The following is a 27,814-nucleotide window of genomic DNA, read 5'->3' as shown; positions in this document are numbered from 1 at the left end:
TCAGTACTCTGACCAATAAAGGAAAGTATACCAAATGCCTTCTTCACTATCCTATCTACCTGTGACTCCACTTTCAAGGAGCTATGAACCTGCACTCCAAGGTCTCTTTGTTCAGCAACACTCCCTAGGACCTTACCATTAAGTGTATATGTCCTGCTAAGATTTGCTTTCCCAAAATGCAGCACCTCGCATTTATCTGAATTAAACTCCATCTGCCACTTCTCAGCCCATTGGCCCATCTGGTCCAGATCCTGTTGTAATCTGAGGGAACCCTCTTCGCTGTCCACTACACCTCCAATTTTGGTGTAATCTGCAAACTTACTAACTGTACCTCTTATGCTCGCATCCAAATCATTTATGTAAATGACAAAAGGTAGAGGGCCCAGCACCGATCTTTGTGGCACTCCACTGGTCACAGGCCTCCAGTCTGAAAAACAACCCTCCACCACCACCCTCTGTCTTCTACCTTTGAGCCAGTTCTGTATCCAAATGGCTAGTTCTCCCTGTATTCCATGAGATCTAACCTTGCTAATCAGTCTCCCATGGGGAACCTCATCGAACACCTTACTGAAGTCCATATAAATCACATGTACTGCTCTGCCCTCATCAATCTTCTTTGTTACTTCATCAAAAAAACTTAATCAAATTTGTGAGACATGATTTCCCACGCACAAAGCCATGTTGACTATCCCTCATCAGTCCTTGCCTTTCCCAATGCATGTACATCCTGTCCCTCAGGATTCCCTCCAACAACTTGCCCACCACCGAGGTCAGGCTCACTGGTCTATAGTTCCCTGGCTTGTCCTTACCACCCTTCTTAAACAGTGGCACCACGTTTGCCAACCTCCAGTCTTCAGGCACCTCACCTGTGACTATCGATGATGCAAATATCTTAGCAAAAGGCCCAGCATCACTTCTCTAGCTTCCCACAGAGTTCTCGAGTACACCTGATCAGGTCCTGGGGATTTATCCACCTTTAACCGTTTTAAGACATCCAGCACTTCCTCCTCTGTAATCTGGACATTTTGCAAGATGTCACCATCTATTTCCCTGCAGTCTATATCTTCCATATCCTTTTCCATTGTAAATACTGATGCAAAATATTCATTTAGTATCTCCCCCACTTTCTGTGGCTCCACACAAAGGCCGCCTTGCTGATCTTTGAGGGGCCCTATTCTCTCCCTAATTACCCTTTTGTCCTTAATATATTTGTAAAATCCCTCTCAATTCTCCTTAATTCTATTTGCCAAAGCTATCTCATGTCCCCGTTTTGCCCTCCTGATTTCCCTCTTAAGTATACTCCTACTTTCTTTATACTCTAAGGATTCACTCGATCTATCCTGTCTGTACCTGACATATGCTTCCTTCTTTTTCTTAACCAAACCCTCAATTTCTTTAGTCATCCAGCATTCCCTATATTTACCAGCCTTCCCTTTCACCTTGACATGAATATAATTTCTCTGGATTCTTGTTATCTCATTTCTGAAGGCTTCCCATTTTCCAACCATCCCTTTACCTGCAAACATCTGCGCCCAATCAGCTTTCGAAAGTTCTTGCCTAATACCATCAAAATTGGCCTTTCTCTAATTTAGAACTTCAACTTTTAGATCTGGTCTATCCTTTTCCATCACTATTTCAAAACGAATAAAATTATGGTCACTGGCCCCAAAGTGCTCCCCCACTGACACCTCAGTCACCTGCCCTGCCTTATTTCCCAAGAGTAGGTCAAGTTTTGCACCTTCTCTAGTAGGTACATCCACATACTGAATCAGAAAATTGTCTTGTACACACTTAAGAAATTCCCTTCCACCTCAACCTTTAACAGTATGGCAGTCAGTCGATGTTTGGAAAGTTAAAATCCCCTACTATAACCACCCTATTATTCTTACAGATAGCTGAGATCTCCTTACAAGTTTGTTTCTCAATTTCCCTCTGACTATTGGAGGGTCTATAATACAATCCCAATAAGGTGATCATCCCTTTCTTATTTCTCAGTTCCACCCAGATAACTTCCCCGGATGTATTTCCAGGAATATCCTCTGTAATGCTATCCCTTATCAAAAATGCCATTCCCCCTCCTCTTTTGCCTCCCTTTCTATCCTTCCTGTAGCATTTGTATCCTGGAACATTAAGCTGCCAGTCCTGCCCATCCCTGAGCCATGTTTCCGTAATTGCTATGATATCCCAGTCCCATGTTCCTAACCATGCCCTGAGTTCATCTGCCTTCCCTGTTAGGCCCCTTGCATTGAAATAAATGCAGTTGAATTTATTAGTCCTACCTTGTCCCTGCCTGCCTTGACTGTTTGACTCACTTCTGTTCTCAGCTGTACCGGTCTCAGATCGATCTCTTTCCCCACTATCTCCCTAGGTCCCACGCACCCCCCACACACCCCCCACCTTACTAGTTTAAATCCTCCCAAGCAGCTCTAGCAAATTTCCCTGCCAGTATATTCGTCCCCTTCCAATTTAGGTGCAATCCATCCTTCTTGTACAGGTCACTTCTACCCCAAAAGAGATTCCAATGATCCAAAAATGTGAATCCTTCTCCCATACACCAGCTCCTCAGCCATGTATTCATCTGCTCTATCCTCCTATTCCTGCCCTCACTAGCTTGTAGTACTGGGATATTACTACCCTTGAGGACCTCCTTTTTAAATTTCTGCCTAACTCTCTGTAATCCCCCTTCAGAGTCTCAACCTTTTCCCTTCCAATGTCGTTGGTTCCAGAAAATGACACCATCTTATTCCTCTACAAACACTGCCCCAGGTTAAATTAATATAAAACTTATATTTTAAGTTTAATCAAGAGACTTATCTCCAAAAACATATAATCAAGAAAGGATCCACTGTACTCACTACTGCAGCCTTTCTCTTGGACAGACTTAAAACAACAATTAACTTATCTGATTCTGTGCTGTGAACTTCACCCAACAGTTCCTCCAAGATTAGTTGTGAATTTCACTGTTTGTTAATTTTCCCAGATGCACTCCGATGTCCAGCGATACACGAATTCAAACAGCAAAGGCGGTAACTGTGCAGGTTCTCTCTCTCTCTCTCTCTCTCTCCTGCACTGTCCTCACCATGTGCTTCCTTTGTCTGCCCTTCTCCCTTTTAAACTTCTGTTGTTTTGACTTTCTTTTTCCAAAGTTCCGAAACAATACAACAGCATATAAAACAGTAATTGTTGCTCCTGGAATTCGAGGAAATCACCTCCAGCCTCCTGTGGCAATGAATTCCACAGATTCCCCACTCTCTGGCTGAAGGAGTTTCTCCTTATCTCCTTATCTAAAAGGCCTTCCCTTTACTCTGAGGCTGTGTCTTCGGGTCCTAGTCTCTCCTACTTCAGATGACCTGTTGTCTTACTTTAGCCCTTTGAACCTCTGTATCATTTTGGAAAGAGTGGTAAGTAGTGTTATCACAGGGAGCCAGTATCAGCACGGCTCAGATGGATCCTATCCAGTGTTTGAATCAATTCAGACACCAGTACCTTCTGAAGTAACTGCATCATTGCGTTTTTCTCTCTGGTCAACCTCTCACATTCCTGGAGAGCCTGATAGCGAATCTGATTGGCTTGATTCTCTAAGGCAGAAACCTTGTCCTGTGGAACAAAGATGGAGATGATTGAGCCCATAATCCAGAAGGAACATTCCAGCGCAGCATTGAGGCAGTGCTATTGGAGCTAGCTTTACAGAGGAGTAAGGAATGAAGCTGCGGTCTCTGTCAACTCTCTTGGGAGGAGGTTAAAAATCACACAGCCAATACTTTAAAGAGGAGCAGCTATTCTGGTCAATATATATCCCTCAACCAATGGGGGATCTTATAAAAACATATAAAATTGTGAAGGGAATAGATAAGAGAAGCAGGAAGGTTGATTCCAATGGAAAGTGAAACTAGGGGCCATAGCGTCAAAACTAGGGAGAGCAGATTTCGGACAGAATTGAGGAGGAACCTCTTCACCCAAAAGTGTGTCAGTCTGTGGAATTCCCTGCCCAGTGAAGCAGTTGAGGCTTCCTTGCTGAATGTTTTTAAGTCAAAGTTGGATAGATCTTTGAACAGTAAAGGAATTAAGGGTTATGGTGAGCAGGTGGGTAAGTGGAGCTGAGTCCACAAAAAGATTAGCCGTGATCTTATTGAATGGCAAGGCAGGCTTGTGGGGCCCGATTTCTTCTGTTCACTAACAGGGAGGGGATGGCACAGTGGTTTTTTTAGATTAGATTACTTACAGTGTGGAAACAGGCCCTTCGGCCCAACAAGTCCACACCGCCCCGCCGAAGCGCAACCCACCCATACCCCTACATTTACCCCTTACCTAACACTACGGGCAATTTAGCATGGCCAATTCACCTGACCTGCACATCTTTTGGACTGTTGGAGGAAACCGGAGCACCCGGAGGAAACCCATGCAGACACGGGGAGAATGTGCAAACTCCACACAGTCAGTCGCCTGAGGCGGGAATTGAACCCGGATCTCTGGCGCTGTGAGGCAGCAGTGCTAACCACTGTGCCACCGTGCCGCCCACACTCGCCACTGACTCGCGATCCGGGGATCCAAGTTAATGCTCTGGGACATAGGTTCAAATTCAACACTGACAGATGATAAAATTTGAGTGAATAAAATTTTTGAATTAAACGTTAGTCTATTGATGACCATGGAACCATTGTTGTAAAAACCCATCCAGTTCCCTAATGCCCTTTAGGGCAGTAAATTCTTACCCAGTCTGACCTGCATGTAACACAAACCCTCGGCAACATGGCTGACTCTTAACTGATGATCCCATGAACAAATAATGAAAAAGTTAATCAGGTCATATCAGGAGTAGGCCACTTGTCACCTTTGCTCTGCTGTTCAGCAAGATAATTGCTAATCTTCCACCTCCATTCTACTTTCAGGCCTGATCACTGTTTCTCTCTGGTATTCAACAGATCCCTTGATCTGAATATGGAATCAACTGAGCATTATAGCAACCCTCAACGACAGAGGATTCAGGGATGATCCTGATGACACTGTGGGACATCACTGTTAGCATCTCATCTGGTCTCAGGGGATGCCCGAGACCTAATGGATGAGGGAACAGCGATGGATAAACTCATTAAGGGTTTGAATAGTTGTACAAATACAGGGAGTTAGGGTGTGTGGGCATTATGGATTATGACTAACAAACAAACGTCTCATGTAAAGGTGAGGACTTGAATTCTGTTGACATTTTTTTTGGAGTGGAACACAGGAGCAGGCTATTCAGCCCGGCAAACCTGCTCTGCCCTTCAATTGCATCACATCTGATCATCCCCTCAATGCAATTTTCCTGCACTATCCCAATATTCCTCAATGTCATTAGTGCCCAGAAATCTGCTGATCTCCATTTTGAACATACTCAAGTGACACTGCCATTTGGAGTATAGAATTCTAAGAAATCACTCCTCACTTCAATCCAAAATGGCCGACCCGTTATCCTGAGATTATTTCCCCGGTTCTAGACTCGACAACCCATCTAAACCGTCCTCTCATGCTCTGAGAGAATTTTCTAAGTTGCAATGAGGTCCCCCTTTCATTCTTTAAGGGAACACAGAGCCAATCTCCTCGCTCTCTCCCCGTTAATTAATCCCGCATTTCCAGGGATCTACGAAGTCTTGCTGTGAATCAATTGGCCCACTGGATTTTTAGACACTGTGCTTCAGAAGGTTTTGTGAAGCACTCTGGGATAATCCCCAAGACAATGTGAAGCACTGCCTACGATGAAGTCAAACCCAGGTCCCAGCTGTTCACCACCCACTGTCATTGAACCTGGAGCGAGGAGGAGGGCAGGAGGCAGGGACTTTGGCTACAGAGAGGGGCCAGTACCTTTCTCCGCATGGCACTGCGCTGGTATTCAGCCTTGTCCTGCTGGAGCTGCTGGCTCACCGTCTCCCGTTCCTCTTCCAAGCGACTCTCCTTCTCCAGCTGCTGAAACTCCAAGTCTTCAAAGAGTTTGGCTTCAGATTCGAGAGTCTCCACTTCCTAGGACAGGTCATGAGAGATTCCGTAACTAACAGCAGAGAGAAAGAACATCAAGCCTGCTGTGTCCTGCTGCTCGGCAGCAATCCTCCCGGAGGATCTTGATGTGATTCGCTTAAGACTGACTGACCACATCAAGAGCTTGACTACTCAATCTCTCTTGCTCTCTCGAACCCTCAAAAACTATTAGCAAAATATGGAGTTCATGTTTTCAACATAACTTCACAAACTTCTCAGTACAAATGGCCACAGTATATTAATAAGTAATGACAAAGCAAAGTTAAAAGCATTTATAAAAGGAGTTTCTTAATGCATTCCAACAAATTGGATCCAAAATTTAAAACAACCAAAAACAAAACCCAACAAAATGCAAGACTTATTCAATCATGCAAGTGTCATTCCAAGGTTTCCCCCAAATCTCTTGGGTTTTATGCTGTGTATGGGCGACCGTAAATACTTTATTAAACGCTTCTGATTCCAGAGTGCCTAATCGCCTTTATGTTGTGACATTGAGTACCTGGAGTCAGCTACAGTATCAGGACAGAGAGGTCATACGATCCAGAGGGAGGGAAAGCCAATGAGGTAGGAGAAACTGACCCTTTTGAGGTGGTCCTGTAACTGCTCCCTCATTGATTCAGGGCAGTTATCAAGCTGGCTCTTCAACTCATGGCAATGCGACTGTAGTCTCTGCACTTCTCTTTCCTCAGCATCAAGCTTTACCCTTTCCTGAATTTGAAAAACAAAAAAGAGAAAAAAAAAACACACTTCTCAAATCCACGCCATGCAGAAGCCTGAAGATTAGAACAGTGGTTACAGCCAAACAGGTTTGGAATAGAGAGTTGGCGATGGGTTTTGGGAGCTGGAGTAGCGAAGTTTGAGAAGAGGCCTGAGAGTAGCTAATCATCACTAAAACAATTCTGTTTCAGCTCCTGAATGCTGCACAATAGAAGGGCCGAATGACCTACTCCAAAGTCCAAATAAAGAAAATCTAGAACCTCTGGAACATGAAGCTGATCATAGCGGCGCCATCTCAATTAGTCCCACATCCTGTAAACTTTGTCCCATTCAAGTGGTTAGCTAGCCTCACCAAAATTTACCCAACTTCACCTCTTTCAATGGGACACAAAGATTTTATAGATTAACGATTACTGCGTGGTGGGGATGTTTTTGTGTGAAGTGGTACTAATGCTTAATGTTTGCCAATAAAGTGAGTCCCTGTACATCAAGCTAATCCATCATCAGGAGCACTTTAGGAGGTCATCCTGGTCAAACAATAGAGACACAGGATTTCACTCAACAACAGGCAACCATTTACACAATGCCACCTCAAACCCAATAGTGTTTCAAATGAAGCCCCTCCATCACAATGTCACCACGTCTGGGCAATCCCTTTTCATTCACAGTCCATTGAGAAGGAAGGTTTAATTTGTCTCATTCTATCATCTTTGGGGGGGGGGGGGATTTCTCTGGAATTTTCCATTCCCCAGTTAATCCAATTTCCTTGATAAAGGCTGCCACTGACCCAAGATCTGGGCTCAGAGCTGGCCAAAGGTGTATTCTTCTCTCCTAACCACAACCTCAGGCGGATAAGAGGGGAAGGTTTCCTACAACACCTTGGTTGCTTTTTACCACCCATTTCAAATCTGCCCCAGCAGATCACATGACTAGCAAGGGGACAGGAAGTGTCCAACGATGATGCTCCAAATACTGAGAGGATGTTGTCATGTCCCTGAGCACTGGTATGGATTTGGAAATAGCTCACTAGCTAATAACCAGGAGCATGAATTGCAACAAAGAACTTGCAGCAAAACCTCTGGTCATTTTATTGAACCTGGGGTCAGCTACAGACTGAATTCCTGCTGACTTTCTCGCAACCTCAGCCATTCCTTCCTTCAACAGCGGCTTCAGTTTGTTTCGTGTGGTGACAGCTTTCCCTTAACTGCTTCTTCCTGATTCGCCACAACTACTCGGAAGCAGCCCATATCCAGGCTTGGGCCAATATGTGGCAAATAACACTCATGGCACAAAAGTGCCAGCAACAGCCATCTCTAACAAGAGAGAATCTGATCATTGCCCCTTGACATTCAATTGTGTTTATCATCTCTGATTTCCCCCCCCACTTCACTGTCAACATCCTGAGGATTACCATTGACCAGAAAATGAACACAACCAGCCATATTAATACTGTGGTTGCAGCTCGGAAACTCCCATCCTGCCTCCCAAAGCCTGTCCACCATCTACAAGGCACGAGTCAGGGGTGTGATGGAATACTCCCCATTTGCCTGGATGGGAGCAGCTCCAACAACACTCGAGAAACTCAACACTATCCAGGACAAAGCAGCCCACTTGATTGGCATCACATTCCCAAGTATTCACTCCCTCCACCACCAACACTCAATAGCAGCAGTGCGTACTGTCTACAAGATGCACGGCAGAAATACACCAAAGATCCTCAGACAGCACCTTCCAAACCCACGGCTACTTCCATCGAGAAGGATAAGGTCAACAGATACATGGGAACACCCATCCCTGCAAGTTTCCCTCCAAGCCACTCACCATCCTGACTTGGAAATATATCACCATTCCTTCAATGTTGCTGGGATAAAATCCTGGAGTTCCTTTCCTCAGGTTAGTGTGGGCATCCCTCCACCCCAGGAACCTCATCAGTTCAAGAAGGCAGCTCACCTCCACCTTCTCAAGGGACTTAAGAGATGGGTAATAAATGCTAGCCCAGTCTCATGAATAAATAAACTTCCATGTGGGAGGAGGTTCCACAGTCTCACTGTTCTCTGGATAAAGATGCTTCCCCTAAATGTATTAGGAGGTTTACAAGAATCTAGGTTATATTTATGCACACTCTCACAAGTGGAAACATGTTCTCTACACTGCCATACTCCTCAAGGCAAGTTGTACAATTCCATCACTTTATATTCCAGGTTAGACTGCTTCACTGCACATGCTCTGGACATGTTGGCAAGGAAAAGGTTTGGCACAAAATGGGTTGCTCAATATCCCAGTGCTCCAGGAATATGCTGACCTCATTTCATGCCAACAATAGCCAGTAGATAAGCTCCACACTCACTTGCAAGCAACCCTTCAAAGTCTGAGGAACAATTAAACAACAAAATCTGCAGAAATCTTTTGAGTATAATACAGCCTGTGTTTATAACAGGCACCTCTCCGCACCCAGTCTTGGGGTTGGCAGGGGTGGGGGCGAAGGTGGTCAGGGTGTGTGTGAATGGTGTCTGTTATAGTCAAAGGTGTTTCAAGGAGAACCCTTTCAAACTAAGAGGAGGAGGGATTTCTTCAGCCAGACGGTGGTGTCTCTGCAGAACGCATTACTGCAGAAGGCTGTGGAGGCCAAGTCACTGAGTGTACTTAAGACAGAGACAGATAGGTTCTTGATTAGTAAAGGGGGTCAAAGGTTACAGGGAGAAGGCAGGAGAATGGGATTGAGAAACTTATCAGCCATGATGGATGGGCAGAGCAGATTTAATGGGCCAAATGGCCTAATTCTGCTCCTATATCTTATGGTTTTATAACACTGATGGTAGCGGAATTTTATCTCAATCAGCCTGTTGAGTTTTTAAAAAATTGTTCAAGTGAAGTAGGTGTTGATGGCTAGGTCCTTATTTATTACCCATCCCTAACTGCCAGGGAGAAGGTGTGGGTAGGTGACACTTAGCTAATGAGAACTAGAAAGGTCTGCCTATGAGTGAGTGGGAAAATTGCCCCCACTGGGGAATACTGATCCAGACAGACATGGAAAATTTCTGCCTCTCCGTAATCTCCTTAACCCCTACAACCATCCGAGATCTCTGTGCTCCTCCAGTTCTGGCCTCTTGAGCATCCCTGAATTTCCTCACTGCAGTACGAGCAATGATGCCCTTCAGCTGGTAATGAACTCCCTCCACAAATCTCTGCACCTCTCCAGAACTCTCCCCATCTGCTCAAAAAATTCACTGAAATCCTCAAAGCACCTTCCAAAGCCACAATCACGACCATCGAGAAGGACAAGGGCAGCAGATACATGGGGACACCACCCCGCTGCAAGTTCCCTTCCAAGCCACTCCCCATCCTGACTTGGAAATATATTACTGTTCCTTCACTGTCGCTGGGTCAGAATCCTGGAATTCCCTCCCTGAGGGCATTATGGGTCAACCCACAGCAGGTGGACTGCAGCTCACTACCACTTTCTCAAGGGGCAACTAGGGACGGGCAATGAATGCTGGGCCAGCCAGTGATGCCCCATCTGAGTGAATAAATAAAACATTTATTTATTTAAAATAAATAAAAACAGGACGGGACCGAGGAGAGATTCCACACCATAGTCAAACAGCGTGTTGATACTTGCTGTGATGGTTGCTTAGTGAACACCTCCCAGTATCTCTGGCCATGAGCCCGAGATGGTGAAAGCCTGGAGCTAGTAAAACCGGGTGAAAAACATGTGCTTTCACTAAAGTCAAAGCAGGAGTTGCTGGAGAAACTCAGTAGGTGTGGCAGCATCTGTGGAGAGAGCAACAAAGTGGGACCAGTGACCCCTCTTCAGAACGCAAATGTCAAAACATTAGCTCTGTTTCTCTCTGTGCAGATGCTGCCAGACCTGATGAGTTTCTCCGGTGATGTCTGTTTTGTTTTCTGATTTCCTGCATCCTCAGTTCTTATGCTCACACAATTGTACAACCTTACCAATCAGTGGCTGACCACTTTCACAATTTGTACCTTTGTCACTTCTCAGAAAGCAATTTACTTCCACACATTCCACTCCACTCTGACGGACATAACTGACCAAATCCAAATACACACAGTTAGTATGAGTGTTTGCGGAATCTGTCTCAGTGAGGACAAGGACTGGGAATTGGATTTGAAATTGTTGGTCCCAGGTGCCTGTATCTTCTCAAACAAAGGTCGATCAGGAGATCTGACAAAGTTTCTGGGTCACGTATTTATTGGCCATTTGGGGCAGGAGGTAGTTCATGCACCAAATCCCTTACACATCTGCTTCAATTTAAAACTTCTCCTCAATGCATTCAATTCTTCCATCTCTGTATCCTTCTTCAGTCCCACCCACCCACCAGTGTCTCTACATCCCTCACATCCTGCCCTCTTGCTCATTCATCACTTGTTTATCGATGGTCACGGTTTCTGCTCCCAAGCTCCGAAACTCTCTCCCTAAACATCCCTGCTTCCCTTCAAGACCCTCCTGAAAACATTCCTCTACCCACCAATCTCCTTTTCTCACTCAGCATTCCATTTTAGTGAATAAGCAATTCTGTATATGGCCTCAGGATGGCTTAGTATGTTAATGGCACCAGGTAATGCAAGTTACTATTGTATGGAGGTACTGGGCTGTATTAGGAAGGATCATGGAGATCCCTAGACTGCATCCAGCTGGTAATGTGCACTCAATGTCCTCTCCACTGCTCCAGTGCTGAGGGAGACATTTTCAAGGGGACAGTCAGATGTTAGGTTAGCCTGGAATTCCTAATACTCTCCGGGGGCTGGGGCAGGGAAAGTTGCTGGTCATTACATGAAGCAGGTTCGAAACACATTCACAAACAGTGTCCGCGCGCGCACACGCGCACACACACGCTCATACACACGCGCGTACACAAACGTATACACATGTGCGCACACAAACACGCACATGCAGACACACACACAAACACGCATGTACATGCACATACACCTTAAAGATCAACAAGGCTGTCAATGTGTGGAACCACAGGAGTTGCTTCATGAGTATTTCACATCAATTTTACTGTGGAGACAGATATGGATGCAAGAGAACTGGCAAGGAAAATAAATATTGATATCTTGAAAAGTGCCCATATTACAGAGGAGGAGGTGCTGGATATTTTAAATTGCACAAAGGAGGATAAATCCCTGTAATCTGATCAGGTGTACCCTGGAACTCTGTGGGAAACTCGGGAAGTGATTGCTGGGCCCCTTGCTGAGATATTTATACCACTGATAGTCAGAGGTGAGGTGCTGGAGGTTGGCAAACGTGGTGTCACTGTTTAAGAAAGGTGGTAAGGAAAAGCTAGGGAATGATAGCTGACATCGGTGGTGGGTAAATTGTTGGAGGGGAATTCTGAGGGACAGGATTTCCATGTATTTGGAAAGGCAGGGACTGATTACGGACAGTCATCATAGCTTTGTCCGTGGGAAATCCTGTCTCACAAACTCGACTGAATATTTGGAAGAAGTAATGAAGAAGATTGATGAAGGCCTACACGTGAGTCCAGAAGCCTAACTCCCCTCGAGGGTAATTAGTGATGAAAACAAATGCAGGTCTTGGCATCGATGCCCATGTCCCCATTAATGAATAGAGAGGGTCTGTGCCTTACACTGAGAGGAGAATTGATACCTGTCTCATAACTGCCTGGAGATCTATAACAACTGCATTCTGCTTTGTAGGACTGGTTAAACATCTGAGAAACCATACTGCTGAAACACATGCTGGCTGGCCGCAATTTACCCAGGCAACTTTTCTTTTGGGTTTCATATACGAAAGATCAGACAGAAAAATGGTGTTACCCGGACTTCCCCACCTGGTTTTTGTGAAGACTGAGTGTAACAAAACTCTGCCACTCCATTAAAATAAACAAGAACTTTGGAAAGAATCTCAGGCCACTTCTTTTGTTAATTCATTTAAAGCAAGCAATTTTTGGGACTGGCCCCCCTGGCAAGACATGACGGGGGAGTGGGAGGGATTTTGTTTTCCCATCTGGTGAAGTCTCATTCATCTTCCTCTGGCCATGTCACTAGGTTAGGAACAATAGCAGAAAGACGTTATAAACAACCGATGAATCTCTGACACAAATTCATCGATTCTCTCTTGGAGGTGGTGAAAGCAGTGGTCCACGAGGTAAGCTGCTTAGCAACGCGAGCGCGCACTCACACATCGCCACGGGGACATGGACCGTGCAGTCAGACGTCGTTTCAGTGGAGGGCGAGGACAATGGGGCGGGGGGGGGGGGGGGGGTGAGGGAATGGTCTCTGTGATGTTACCTCAGTTACCATAGCAGACTGGGCGATAGACAAAACATGCAGGAGGTGGGGAGGAGGAAGGAGCTATGTCAGTATCTCAAAGAGTTAACAGAGTTAGAAGGAATTAGTGCACAGAAAGTTAGAAACTGTATTTAAGCAAGAGTAAAGTGTGTCACAAAAAAAACCCTCGACTATGGTAACCCTTAAATATCAGATTGCGTTTCCCAGTTTGGGCTCGCCCTTACTTGGTGTCACTTGCTGCAGGGAGTAGGGGCTGGAATCGGAATCTCCTGTTTACTGGAGGCTGCCGCTCAGATCAGATCTCCCACAACGTGACCTTCCCCCTGACAGAGGACACAAATCAGCTTCATCTGCAGCTGCATTGACCAAGGCTGCTCTCTCATTGCAGAATGTCCAAGTTCACGTTCAGACCGACTGAGAGTCCACAGCATCAAAACAATTTCCAGAACAATTCACTCACTCACCAGGTCACAGCCTACAGGTGACATGGGGCTGTGAGTCAGCTGATCAGATATCTCTAAGTGTCATTACTGGAGTGTAACAACACACACTGACTCACAAAGCAACAACTGCTGCTTATATTTGTCTTTGTGCTAACACCTCTGTAAACGAGACTTGATTGTTGCATACATTTGATTTTTTACAGATTCCCCGTCTGCTGGTCATTCTGGTCTCACTCTGTGACCACTGCACCTGTGCTAGATCCCTAGAACATCATTGGAATGACCAACCCATGCACAGAGGCTGAGGCAGTGCTGGTCAGTCAGATATTTGCTCACAGAAGTACTGCAGCTTGTTCAGAGCCCACGTTCAGGCCTTTGGACTTGAGATGATATCCAGAAACAGGATGTGATGTGTTTTCTCATTTTCTATGGGATCATTCATAAATATCTCATAGAGTTGAATTCGTGTTGAGATAGATGTTGTGACATTTATTTACAACACTAATTATTAATTAATTAATGGCCTCAATATCACAGGCTTACACACACAGTCAGGACTCTGAGTCCACTGATTGTAGTGATTGGAACAAGGTCAGCCGGGTAGATCTCATAGAAAATGGGTTCCCTGATTGGGGTTGTTAACCTGGTCCAATCAGAGAGCCCTGGCTGACAAATATAAACAGGAGTGGCAGAAGGTTCTGCTCACTCAAGGAGCCAGCTCTGAGCTAGCTGGGTCAGTGTCATGTACTGAACATACAATAAAGGGTGACTTGATGACGGGATGCCAGTCTTTGCGGTGATATTTCACTGATGTTACTGGATATTGCACAGACACAACTGACTGAACCCTGACTATGGGAAACAGAGAACGTGTCCAAAGGCAAGGCAATAAGGAATGTCACATATTAATAACATGTAACTGTCTTGAAAGGTACAGGTCTGTATAGTCTGGAGCATTTGTCATAATAGAATGGGATGAGTTGCCTTGATGAAGGATACAGGCAGGAGACTGGAAGAACACAGCAAGCCAGGCAGCATCAGGAGGGAGAGAAGTCAACGTTTCAGGTGTAAACCTTCTTCAGGAATGGTGGGGGAAACTGTAGATAAAAGGGATTGTGGGGGCAGGATGGTGAAGACAGGTAGAGGGTTAGTCAATGGGAGGAATGAATCCAGTTGGTGACAGGGAGGAGTGGAAGGGAGGGGGAGGGGCTGGGAAGGAAGTTGGGGTTGGGAAGGGAGGTTATTTGAAATTGGACAACTCAACATTGAGTCTTCAGGGCTGTAGGCTGCCCAGGCGGAAGATAAGGTGTTGTTCCTCCAATTTGCGGTGTGGTTCGTTGTGGCAATGGAGGAGGCCAAGGATGGTCATGTCGGAACGGGAGTGGGAAGGGGAATTAAGGATACATCCGATCTCTATCTCTCTGGAGAGCTGAGCTATCATTGATTGCACACAGCTGCTCCCTGAGTAGAATAAAGACAATGGCCCTTTTATCTTGGGTAACACCAGAGAGTACAGCCCGATGGACAGGCATCTGAGACACACCTGGGGAGCACAGAGCATACTAAGGCCAACTCAGCACCATCACTTGCCAGCAATATTACCACTAGTCCTCTCCAGAAAAATGGATGATTTCTGCTGGAGTGACTTCTAGAACTAACCAACATAATTTTTTTGTTTAATTGATGTAGCTAATCTCCACGGAGAGCATTATGCTAGAGAAATAGTCTTGCTTTCAGCGGGAGACATCGCTCTCGCATTTGACAAGTTCTGACTGGCAGCAGTTAATGGAAGCTCATGTTTAAAAGAACTCTATTTGCATTAAAGTAGGCTGTTAATTTAAATCCTTCCATAACTCTGCTTTCCTCAAATTCATTGGCTGACAGTCATGTTAATATTTACAGAGCCCTGTTACACCTCGATTTACAGCTGATTTCCTGTCACAAATCATGATTACTGTTAGATTGCCTCTCAGTGTCAATAGCTGAGATCCCACAGGTGCAGATCATTGACCAGTATTTAACCACGCCTCTCCTCCCACAAGGGAGGAAAATTAGGAACCTGTCCCCCAAGATGAAATTGGACCAAAGGATCAGTTTCCGTGCTGTACATCTCTGTGACTCTATGAAGGTCTCGTTGCTGGTTACGGGACTCACTTGGGCCCAAAGCCCATGTGAAAATCCAGCCAATTGTGCAAATAGGACAAGATGTATGACAGAATCACAGTGGGGCAGGCAGCATCCGTTTCGATTGTAGATGGCTCTCAGGAGGGGACAGCATTTATGAATTGGTTGGGGGGTGGGTGGGTTGGAGTGCAGGGTGTTGGTCAGCTCAGTTGGCTGATTTGTGATGTGGAGTGATCTGCACCTGTGATATCTCAGCTATTGACACTGAGAAGTGATCTAACAGTAATCAAGTTCAATTCCCACACCGGCTGAGGTAACCATGAAAAACTCTCTTTCTCAATGTCTTGCCTCACCTGGGGCATAGTGACCCTCAGGCTAAAGTGCCATCAGTCATCTCTCACTGATGAGACTGGAGCCTTATGGTCTGGTAGCATTGTGGCAACATTAAACTCGGTTATCATCAATTCCAAGGGCTGCACTAATGACCTGGAGACACTGGGTCAAATCCCTTCCCCCAGCTGTTGGAGGGTGTAAATTTAAATTGTGTAGTAAATTCTCAGATCTATGATGATGCCTGGGAAGCTAATGGATTGTTGTGAAAACCCATTGGGTGTACTCCTGGGTTCCAAGAAGAAAATCTACCATCCTGCCCCACTGCAACATAGCCAATCTGTAAAATTCCTGATGAAGGGCTCCTGCCCGAAACATCGATTTTCCTGCTCCTCAGATGCTGCCTGACGTGCTGTGCTTTTCCAGCACCACACTAATCTTGACTCTGATCTCCAGCATCTGCAGCACCCACTTTCTCTGACTTGTAAACACTGTCTACAATGTCTTCACAACCTCCCTATCACCTTCTCAAGGACAATCAGGAATGGACAATAAATGCTGACCCAGCATTTGTTTAATCCCTTGTCCTGTGAATGAATATAAATTAAATAGAGCCAGCTAGGAATTTAACACAAAGACTCTCAGGAGCTGACAATGAGGTTTTCAACTGAATCCTTACTGTTTGTTTAATCAATCTCCTACTCTTTGTACTTGTCTTCCGGCATTATTCCAATGAAGCTGAACGCAAACTTCGGGAACCAAGCCTCAGTTTTTAAGGAGGCATTTTTGACCCTTCCAGTTTCAATATCTGTAGGTCATTGCTACCCTTCCCCTGTTTGCCAGGGAGCAGATGCCAGTAGATGTTCAGTGTCACCTTTTACATGTATTCTGGGCCCATCTTTCCTTTCCCTCCTTGTTCTATCCACAGCCTTTCAAATTTGCATTCGTTTTTGTCACTTAACCTCTCGTTCCCTTCATCCCATCTCGACCTTCCCCTTTAGTTTCTCCACCCAAATCTGCCCCTTTCATTGCTTCTGAACTTGTTTAAAATTAAATCTCTTAATCTCTGAGTATTCTGTGTGAAAGTTTAACCGTGTTTCTCCCTCTCCATCTGCTGCCTGACCTGCTGAGTGTTTCTAGCATTTGCTGGTTTTTGTTTAATCCCTGATTTAATGGAATGGAATCACAGAATGGCTCCAATATCACTTGCCAAAATCAATGTTTTTCTTTCTGTTTGAACACCTCTGCAGCTCTGTGCCTGGGGCTGAGTGGATATTATGATTCAAAGCTGCTGACAAAATAGCCTTTTGTCACTGCCTCTGAGCATGTTTAAACAGCTCCGTGATATCTGAACAGCAATGTGTCGTAGCTTGTGCTGTGAGAGATTGTTGAGGTATGATGAATACACTACACAGGAACAGGCCATTCAGTCCAAATAGTTCATGCTGGTATTTATGCTCCAGTTCAGTCTCCACACCCTATTAACCCTATTAACATATCCTCCCATCCTTCCTTCCTGCATGTACTTATCCAGCTACCCTGTAAATACATTCCTTAACTATTCACCTCAGTCACTTATCTATGGAAGCGGGTTCCACATTATACCCATCCTCTGGAGAAAGACATCTCTCCTGAATTCCTGACTGGATTTATTAAGGACCGTCTGACCTTTTTCTGACCCCTAGGCAAAAGTGGGGACTGCAGATGCTGGAAATCAGACTCTAGGTTAGAGTGGTGCTGGAAAAGCACAGATGGTCAGGCAGCATCCGAGGAGCAGGAAAATCGATGTTTTGGGCAAAAGCCCTTCATCAGGAATGAGGCTGACAGCCTCTGGGGTGGAGAGATAAATGGCAGGGGGTGGGGCTGGGGAGAAGGTAGCAAAGTGTACAATGGGTGAATGGGGGTGGGGATGAAGGTGATAGGTCAGAGAGGAGGAAGATTGGCAGGTAGGACAGGTCATGAGGATGGTGCTGAGCTGGCAGGTTGGAACTGGGGTAAGGTGGGGGGAGGGGAAATGAGGAAACTGGTGAACTGGTGATTACAGACAATGCCTCACCTCTCCTAAGTTGAGGAATACAATGATCAGCAGTCAGATGTTTATTCAACATCAGGTCAAATGTACCTGTCACCGGTGTGTCTACCACTCTCACTGTGGTTTTACACAAACAGGAGCACAGACACTCACAAGTCCTGGCATTAACATGAGATAATGTTTATTTTGAGCCACAGTGTATGGGATCACTCTCAAGCTCAGATCTGAATGAGACAAAATGAATCAATATCAAAGAGTTGCTGTTACTGTCTGATGTGCAATTACAAAATTTGTCCCTGTCATTTTGTCACAGCTCCTTATCGTTACAGTCTTAGGGCCAGGAGCTGCTAAAACACCACACTGCTGCTGGTCTGGATCGTGGCCATGGGCTGGAACATTACCCTCCTCATTGATCAGCCATTGAAGTCAGAGAGCGGAAGAAAGGACCGCCGTGCTGTCACGTCATCAAAACGAGCAGATTCGACAGCAACAAGAACAGAAACGTTGCTGGAAAAGCTCAGCAGGTCTGGCAGCATCTGTGAAGAGAAATCAGAGTTAACCTTTCAGGTCCAGTGACCGGAGCAGAAGCATTAACTCTGATTTCTCTCCACCAATGCTGCCAGACCTGCTGAGCTTTTCCAGCAACGTTTCTGCTTCTGCTTCTGATTTACAGCATCCGCAGTTCTTTCGGTTTTTATCAAGATGTGATAGCAACTTGGTTACTCTGATGTTTGTTGGTCCAATTATTGGTGTAAATGAGAATCCTTTTAAAAATGAGCCAGGACCTACTCCAGTATAATTGAGAGCAGCTGCTGTGCATTGGAGAGATGTTTTTTTAATGGGGCTGGTTTTGGGGCCCTCTTGACGCGCAGTGGTAGTGTCCTTACCTCTGGACCGTGAGGCCCAGGTTCAAGTCCCACCTGCTCCATTGGTGCGTAATAACATCTCTGAACAGGTTGATGGGAAAATAGGTTAAATAAAAAATATGAAAGAGCTGGCTTTATGCACAGTGGTAGTGTGCCTATCTCTGAGCCAAGAGGCCTGAGTACAACTTCCACTTGCACCAGAGAAGTGTAATAAGATTTCTGAACAGGTTGATAGAGAAAAGGGCTGTTTTTCTGCAGTAAGGGGAGTGGTTTGGGAAGAAGCGAGAGTAGGTTGGAGTTTATATCGAACTGTGAAATGCACAGAAACAACTTGTGGAAGGTAGACCCTTGCTCGCTTTTGGGACACCTAACAATATAACATCCAAGTTTCCCTCGAAAAGCAAACTGAACTGTCTCCCCTAACGGTGAGGGAGCTGACATCAGGTAAGCTCCACATCTCTGCAACTTGAAGAAATAATGAGAAAAGATTAGAGAGGGGAGAGAGAGAAGAGAGACAGCAAGAGACCTGGGTGAGAATGGGCTTTACCTTCTCTTTCTCTCTCTGGATGTTGCTCTCCAACTCCGAGAGTTTCTCCTCCAGCTGCGCAATGATTTCCTGCTCCTGCCGGATTTGAGCAACTTCCGATTCCCGCTCTCCCTGAAGCAGAGCTCGCTCCATCTCCGCCTGCGGTGAACGGCACACAACCACAGTTACATAGCGCCTGGCACATCCTCGGGGGCTTCCTGAGTGATTTACATCCAGCAACGGACAATCCTCCTTCCTCCACACCCCCACATCACCCGCCCAAGGGTTAAAGCTGTTGTAAAGCAGGAAACACAGCAGCCTAAATTATGCACAGCAAGATCCCACAGGGAGAGGGGCAATGCTGTAAGATAGATCGCGACAAAGTTCGTTCCAACATTTATGTCGATTCAAAGGGAAGCTCTAAGCCTGAGAATGTTGGATTGCCACCCTTCCAGAATGTTCCTGGAGTCTCCATCAGTCAAAGGTTAAAGTGCAGGTCACAGCTGCAGGGAAAACCTGGCAGAAAAAGCAGTGCAGCATTTGCCAAAACTGTAACTTCTGTTCATTTCATTCAAACACTTTCATTTCCTTATTGATCAAAACATGGGCTGTAAAAGGTAGTTCACTAACAAGGACTTACATTTATACATTGCCTTTTCCCCATGGCCAAATTAATCTAAAAATGTACGGTCTGGGAGGTTGAGGAGTCACAGACCGCTGGAAAAGCACAGCAGGTCAGGCAGCATCCGAGGAGCAGAAGAATCGACGTTTCGGGCATAAGCCCTTCAAACCCTTGTCAGCGTTTCGGAGAGACCATTCCCTTTGCAACTCCTTTGTCAGATCCATGCCCCCCACCAGCCCACCCCACTCCCAGCACCTTCCCCTGCCACTGCAGGGAGTGCAAAACCTGCACCCACACCTCCCCCCTCACCTCTGTCCAAGGCCCCAAGGGATCCTTCCACATCTGACAGAAATGTACCTGTACCTCCACCAATGTCATTTACTGTATCTGTTGCACCCGATGTGGTCTCCTCTACATTGGGGAGACTGGACACCAACTTGCGGATCGTTTCAGAGAACATCTCTGGGACACCCACACCCACCAACCCCACCTCCCTGTGGCTGAACACTTCAACTCTCCCACCCACTTCACCAAGGACATGCAGGTCCTGTGCCTCCTCCATCGCCAAACCCTTACCACCTGACCCCTGGAGGAAAAACGCCTCATTTTCTGCCTTGGGACCCTGCAACCACATGGGATCCATGTGGATTTCACCCGTTTCCTCGTTTCCCCTCCCCCCACCTTATTCCAGGCCCAAGCTTCCAACTCGGCACCGCCCTCTTGATCCTGTCCATCGTTTTCCCACCAATCCACTCCACCCTCCTCTCTGACCTATCACCTTCTCCCTCGCCTTCATCCACCGATTGCATTCTCAGCTCCCTTCCCCCCAGCCCCAGCCCCCCTTTCCATTTATCTCTCAGCCCCCTGGGCCCACAAGCCTCATTCCTGATGAAGGGCTTATGCCCGAAACGTCGACTCTCCTGCTCCTCGGATGCTGCCTGACCTGCTGTGCTTTTCCAGCACCACATTCTCAACTCTGATCTCCATCATCTGCAGTCCCCAATTTCTCCTGGAGACACAGACCGAATCAGTGCAGGTTTGCAAGATTCCCTCGGAATACCAGGTACAGGAGAGCGAGGTCTACAGAAACACTGGGTTCAGCTCCCACACTGTAAAATGTATGAGCAGCAAGAGGCCATTCAGCCCGTCAAGGTTGCTTCACCATTGAAGGAGATCAGGGCTGATCTGATAATGCTCAAGTTGGGTTGCTGCAGTTGGTAATTTTAAAAGGGAAGAAATGTGGGAAACGTCCCCAGATGGTCCCAGATACTACTGGAGCAGGTGCTCCTCCTTCCTCCACAGCAGCACTGGTGACAGGGCTAGTATAAGGCAGTTGGCCTGAATGGGTAAATCTGAAGTCCCACCCACTGAGGTGTAAATTGTCTATCTCTGGGCGGAGCTAATCAGCTCTAATTGATAGCGCAGTTGATCTATTTTGTTCCTCTATCTCTACTGTTAACGTCCATGTCATTTAAGTTAGCTTGGTATCTCTTAGGAGATAACCATTTCTTCGATTAGGTTAACGTAGTTATCTCTACTGTTACTTCCTTTATTTAACAATGAACCTTTCTTGTTCCTGAAGAACGGGCCTCTTTTGACCACACTTGCACGTGGTCATCTGTCCCCAGTTAGTATTAGTAATCCCTAGACCAGTGCTAGAATACAGCTTGGTAAGATTCCTGTTGGTCCAGATGCACAAACGAGATCTGAGCAGAGGCCGGAGCCATCTGAAGATGTCTGTTATTACGGTGGGTTGGTCAGGTGGGCACCCCAGCACCATGCCATCTCTGACCCATGGGTGACACCCTGGCCCAGACACCATTTGAGATCCTTCAGTGGCAAGTTAATGCTCAGCGAAGACCCTCATCCTGTCACCGTGAATATTAAGTGAGACAGGTGTTGGCATCATGGTTTTGTCACTGGGCAAGGAACCCTGAGACCCAGGTTAATGGTCTTGGCACGTGGGTCTGAATCCAACACAGCAGATGGTGAAAGTTGAATGAATGAAAATCCAGCATTAAACAGCCAACCCGATGGTAATCATTGCTGTTCAGAAACCCACCCAATTCACTAATGGCTTCTTTTGGAAAGGGAATCTGTGCCATTCTCACCTACAGTGACCCACAGCAATGTGTTTGACTCTTAACTGCCCTCTGAAGTGGCCCTAGCTAGCCACTCTGTTCAAGGGGTAATTAGGAATGGGCAATAAATGTTGGCCTTGTCAATGGAGCCCATGTGCGCCGGATGAACAAAAAGTAATTAACCCAGAGATTGGCATTCTGGGAGGGAAACCAATTGGAGCTAGATTGTGGTGAGAGCCCCATGGTGTGGTTGGAAGAGGAGAGTCACTTGTTCAAAGGGAGTGCCCTACTGAGAGGCGTGGCGCTGGGAGGTGAACCATCCCCACTCCTGCCCTTATGGGGTGGCACAGAGTGGTTAGCACTGCTGCCTCACAGTTCCAGGGATCCGGGTTCAACTCCATTGTCGGGTGACCGTCTGTGTGGTGTTTGCACTTTCTCCCCGTGACTGCACGGGTTCCCATCGGATGCTACGGTTTCCTCCCACAGTCCAAAGATGTGCAGGTTACGATGGACTGGTCGTGGGGAATTGTCCCATAGTGTTCAAGGGTGTGCAGGCTCGGTGGGATTAGCCATGGGAAACACAGGGATTACAGGGATTGGGTAGAGGAATGGATCTAGGGGGGAACGCTCTTTGGAGGATTGACCAATGGGCCGAATGGCCTGTTTCCACACTGTAGGGATTCTATGATTCTTACTGCCAACTTGCCCAACTCAGGCCCCTCCAGCCTGCAATTCCCCAGCTGTAGCGGTGGGTTGCTCAACAATCCTGAGCCCCTCCGTGAGGGGCTGTGCCATCAGCTGACACAGCCCCCAGTGCCAGCTCTGGGGGGTCTCACTCCTGCCAAAATAGCCCTCAATCAGCTAGTGACTGACGTAGCTTCTCCAAAAAGCACAATGTGAGACACCTGTCAACTCTCCCAGCCACCACTCCACCCCCATGCCCCTCGAACAATGATCACTCAAGGATTCTGTTTGTTCTACAATTGGCCGCAGGGAGGCAGTGTCGCTGGAGGATGGACCAATGACTGGGGGAGGGGGAAGAGATGTCTCAAGATGGGATGTCATGTGATGGAGCCTCCAGGAACCTTGACAGAGGTGGGACCCCTAGAAATTAAATATTAAAAAAAAACACAGAGACCTGGGTCAGGGGGAAATTTTACCACCTGCCTGAAGGTGAACTGCAAAATACAATGGAAGACACAGAGCTGAGTAAAATGGGACTAATCCCCGCACCTCGTGATTGGATTCCTCAAGTTGTTGATCAAGTTCTTTAATCCTCTGCTTGAGTTCGTCCACAGACGCGAGGATTCGGAGTCTCTGCTCCTCCAGGTAGACAGCCTGCTGGACTGAGTGACTGCTCGCAGAATCTTCATGCTGTTTACATTGAGACATAACCAAGACTGAGAGGACGGAAAGGAAAACAAAACCAAGACAGCAGCTCGGATAGATTCTCACAGCGCGGAACAGGGGCCCTTCAACCCATCACAGCTGTTCTAGCTCACGGGAATATTCTATCAGGTTAAAGCCACTCACCTGCTCACTCCTCATAACCCTGAAAACAATTCCTTCAACACCTCTTTTGTAATTCCCTCCTTAACAATCCTGTTGAATCTACCCCCTTTCAAGTAGTGCATTACAGATCAAAATGACTCCCTGTGTAAGAAAAGGCTTTCCTCTGTCATTTATCTTAAATTCGAGCCCTTCGGTTAGCACTGCTGCATTTTCAGCTCTTTTAACTCTCCAGCCCAATCTCCCTCTGGCCATTTTATTTTATTATTCACTGACAGTACCTGGGCTCTGCTGGATGATAGCATTTACTGGCAGTCCTGATTGCACTGTCTCCTACAACACTGCAACGAAGGTTAATGAAAGCCTGGTGCTCTGGGCCTCTTACTATGGACAATGAATGTTATCTAAGATTATAAAGAGGTCTTGATTGATTGGGTCAATGGGTTGAGGACTGGCAGATGGACTTTAATTTGGATAAATGGTGGCTCAGTGGTTAGCACTTCCGCCTCACAGCACCAGGAACCTGGGTTCGATTTCATCCTCGGGCGACTGTCTGTGTGAAGTTTGCACATTCTCCCCATGTCTTTCCTCCCACAATCCTGAGATGTGCGGGTCAGGTGAATTGGCCGTGCAAAATTGCCTGTGGTGTTCAGGGATGTGTAGGTGAGTTGTGTTAGTCAGGGGTAAATGTAGAGGAATGGGTCTGGGTGGGTTACTCTTCGGAGGGCCGGTATGGACTTGTTGGGCCGAAGAGCCTGTTTCCATGCTGTAGGAATTGTCATTCAAATGCAAGGTATTGTATTTTGGTAAAACAAACAACAGCAGGACTTATACAATTAAAAGTAGGGCCTTGGGATCTCCAACATCTGCAGTCCTGACTCTCTCCTTGGGTAGTGTTGGAGAACAGAAAGGCCTAGGGGTTCAGGTACATAATTCTTTGAAATCTGCATTACAGGTAGACAGGGTGGGTAAGAAGGTGTTTAGCACGCTTGCGTTCATTGCTCAGCCCTTTGAGTACAGGAGTTGGGGTGTCATGTTGAGGTTGTACAGGACATTGGTGAGCTCTCTCCTGGAGTACCGTGTGCAGTTCTGGCCGCTCAGTTATGGGAAGGATATTATTAAGCTGGAGAAGATTCTGAACAGATTTACCAGGATGTTGCCAGGAATGGAAGTTTTGAGTTATTGGGAGAGGCTGGATAGGTTAGAACTCTTTCACTGGAGCGCAGGAGGTTGAGGTTTTTAAAGAGGTTTTTAAGATCATGAGGGGTATAGATAAGGTGAATGGCAGGTGCCTTTTTCCGAGAGTTGGGGAGTTTTCAAGACCGGGGGCATATTTTTAAGGCAAGGGGAGAAAGATTTTAAAAAGACATGAGAGGCAAAGTTTTTACACACAGAGTGGTCTGTGTGTGGAATGAACTTCCAGAGGAACTGGTGGATGCAGGTACAGCCACAACATTGAAATAGACAGTTGGATAAGCACAGTCGGTCAGTGGTTAGCACTGCTGCCTCACAGCACCAGAGACCCGGGTTCAATTCCCACCTCAGGCGACTGACTGTGTGGAGTTTGCACATTCTCCCCGTGTCTGCGTGGGTTTCCTCCGGGTGCTCCGGTTTCCTCCCAGAGATGTGTAGGTCAGGTGGATTGGCCATGGTAAGTTGCCCAGAGTGTCCAGGGATGCGTAGGTTAGGCGCATTAGTCAGGGGTAAATGGAGGATAATAGGGTGGGGGAATGGGTGTGGGTGGGATATTCTTCAGAGGGTCACCGTGGACTTGTTGGGCCGAGGGGCCTGTTTCCACACTGTAGGGATTCTATGATACATGAATAGGAAAGGTTTGGCGGGATATGGGCCAGGAACAGGCCGGTGGGACTAGCTTACTTTGCGATTATGGTTGGCGTGGACTAATTGGATTGTAGGCAAAAGTGAGGACTGCTGATGCTGGAGATCGGAGTCTAGATGAGAGTGGTGCTGGAAAAGCACAGCAGGTCAGGCAGCATCCGAGGAGCAGGAAAATCGATGTTTCGGGCAAAAGCCTTTCATCCAGCTTCAGTTCTGATGAAGGGCTTTTGCCCGAAACGTCGATTTTCCTCCTTCCCGGATGCTGCTTTACTTGCTGTGCTTTTCCAGCACCACTCTAATTGGACTGTAGGGTTTGTTTCCATGCTGTATGACTCTATGACTCCTTATAATCTTCCTAACTCATACAATTTCTGCTCCCATTGTTTTTAAGAAGAGCAGCCAATGCTCCTAATGTTTCTTATTTTGTTCTGTTCAGTTCTCCTTGGCACTGCTTTGATTTCTTGTCTTGTGCTCATTGGTCTGTCAGCATTGTCACTTCATTTAACCTGCCATCCTTGCTCCTCCCTTCCCCCTTCACCTGGAAACCTCTCTCGGTGCCTTTTGCACCGCTCAGGCGAACGCTTTAACAAATGTAGCAAGTGCTGGAGAAACTCAGCAGGTCTGGCAGTGTTTGTGGAGAGAAACAGAGATAATGTCAGAACTGAACAAGTGTGTTAAAGGTCTTGAAGCATGATCTCTGTTTCTCTCTCTCCACAGGGGCTGCTAAACCTGCTGAGTTTCTCCAGGACAGTCAGTGTTTGTTTCAGATTACCAGCATCTGTAGTGTTTTTGCTTTTAATTTATCAGGTGGAAGGTTATTGATCTGACACATTAACTCTGTTTTTCTCTCTCTCGCTTTCCACAGGGGGTTGCCTGATCCACCCAGTATTTCTAACAATGTCTGATTTTGCCCCAGTAAAAACTAAAAGAACAGCAGATGCTGGAAATCAGAAACAAGAACAGAGTTCTGAGCAAGGATTACCGGACCTGAAACCTTTATGCTGGCTTTTCTCCACAGATGCAGCCAGATCTGCTGACCTTTTCCAGCAATTTCTGTTTGAACCCGGTGTGGTAGGGCACCTCACTGAGCTCCAAAACTGATTTGTTCCCGTGCGCTTTATAAAGCAATAGCTGCCTCACTCTCCCTCAGGAAAGCTGGAAGTGTCACAGAAACAGGTTTGGTTTTTCTGTCTCCTTCCTACCTCATGGTGCGTGCTCTCGGTGCTGCTGCACTCCTCCTTCAGGTTCTCCTCCTCCGACCTCTCCAGAGCCTCTCGTGGTTTCTGAGGGTTGGGTTCGGCCACCTGCTCCCTGAACCCTTTGCCCGTCCCACTGCGCTCCATCGAGGTGCCCCTGCTGCTAACGTTGGTGGTGCTGGTGGGAGCAGAGTCCGCCACTCTGGGGTAGAATCCCTGCTCTTCGATGTGGAGCTGCTCACTGTGCGGGGTCATCCTGCCCATGTCGGGGCCACTGGACACATCAGTCTTGGTGTACTCCGCACACAGGTTCAGGATGGTTTCAAGACGCTGTCGCTCCTGCAGGATAAGAGATAAAGAGATAAAGAGCTGAGACCTGGGATATGTTGCCCCCTCACACACACAGAAAATAGAATCTCTGCAGTGCAGAAAGAGGCCATTTGGCCCATCCAGTCTGCACCAACCCTCCAAAGAACATCATGCCCAACCCAGATCCCTACCCTATCCCTGCATTTTCCATGGCCAACCCACCTAGCCTGTGCATTCCTGAACACTATGGGTAATTTCCCTTGGCCAATTCACCCAACCTACACATCTTTGGACTGTGGGAGGAAACTGGAGCACCCGGAGGAAACCCATACAGACAAGGGGAGAATGCGCAAACTCCACACAGACAGTCACCCGAGGCTGAAATCGAACCTGGGGACCCTGGTGCTGTGAGGCTGCAGAGCTAACCACTGAGCCACCCCTTAAGAACAAATTAAATGAAAAAATTGACAATACAAGCAGCTCTCTGGAGTGGCAGAGACATGACTTGGAGGCTTTTAATACCATGGACAGAGGGTGCATAAAGGGTTAAATAAGATCATACAAGCAGGGAGAGGCCATTCGGTCCATTGTACCTGCTCTGCTATTCAGTGACCTCACACAGGACTGAACTGATTGGGGCTGATTTCAATTTTCCCACCTGTCCCTCAAAATCCACAACTCCCTTTGTGATCAAAAATCTAACTCAGTGTTGAATATATTCTCAAAGACCCAATCTCCCCTGCTGTCTGGGAAAAGGAATTCCAAACACCAGAAACCTTCGGAAAGGTAATTCCCCCTTTATCATCACTGTAAGTGATGTCCTGGTCAACATCCCACCCTCAGTTAAAGCCAGTAACAGGAAAACGGAATTGCTGCAGTTTGTGAGACCATTTGACCCCTCCCTGTGCTGGCCCTTTGAAGGACCAATCTAA

The 27,814-nt window shown here is 46.7% G+C and overlaps 1 protein-coding gene across 24 annotated transcripts in view; it reads right to left on the bottom strand.

The window, feature by feature from the left end:
- Positions 1–27,814, bottom strand: part of LOC122540584 (pleckstrin homology-like domain family B member 1) — a 413,532-nt gene that overhangs the window by 81,090 nt on the left and 304,628 nt on the right. For 20 of the 24 annotated variants that reach the window (XM_043676461.2, XM_043676462.2, XM_043676471.2 and 17 more), the window contains 6 exons: positions 26,580–26,912; positions 23,263–23,403; positions 19,348–19,485; positions 6,589–6,717; positions 5,839–5,994; positions 3,487–3,597 (listed from right to left, as the gene is read on the bottom strand). In XM_043676461.2, coding sequence (XP_043532396.2) covers positions 3,487–3,597; positions 5,839–5,994; positions 6,589–6,717; positions 19,348–19,485; positions 23,263–23,403; positions 26,580–26,912 — 1,008 coding nt within the window. The remainder of the gene's footprint in view (positions 1–3,486; positions 3,598–5,838; positions 5,995–6,588; positions 6,718–19,347; positions 19,486–23,262; positions 23,404–26,579; positions 26,913–27,814) is intronic. The other 4 variants (XM_043676470.2, XM_087976332.1, XM_087976333.1 and 1 more) reach the window with 1 other exon arrangement.

Source organism: Chiloscyllium plagiosum, unplaced genomic scaffold (assembly GCF_037043375.1).
Source record: "Chiloscyllium plagiosum isolate Xiang-an unplaced genomic scaffold, Cpla_swu_hap1 HiC_scaffold_29, whole genome shotgun sequence".
In the NCBI taxonomy this organism is placed as follows: Eukaryota; Metazoa; Chordata; class Chondrichthyes; order Orectolobiformes; family Hemiscylliidae; genus Chiloscyllium; species Chiloscyllium plagiosum.
Note: the sequence above shows the minus strand (reverse complement) of the source record. Positions and strands in the feature narration are given on the sequence as shown.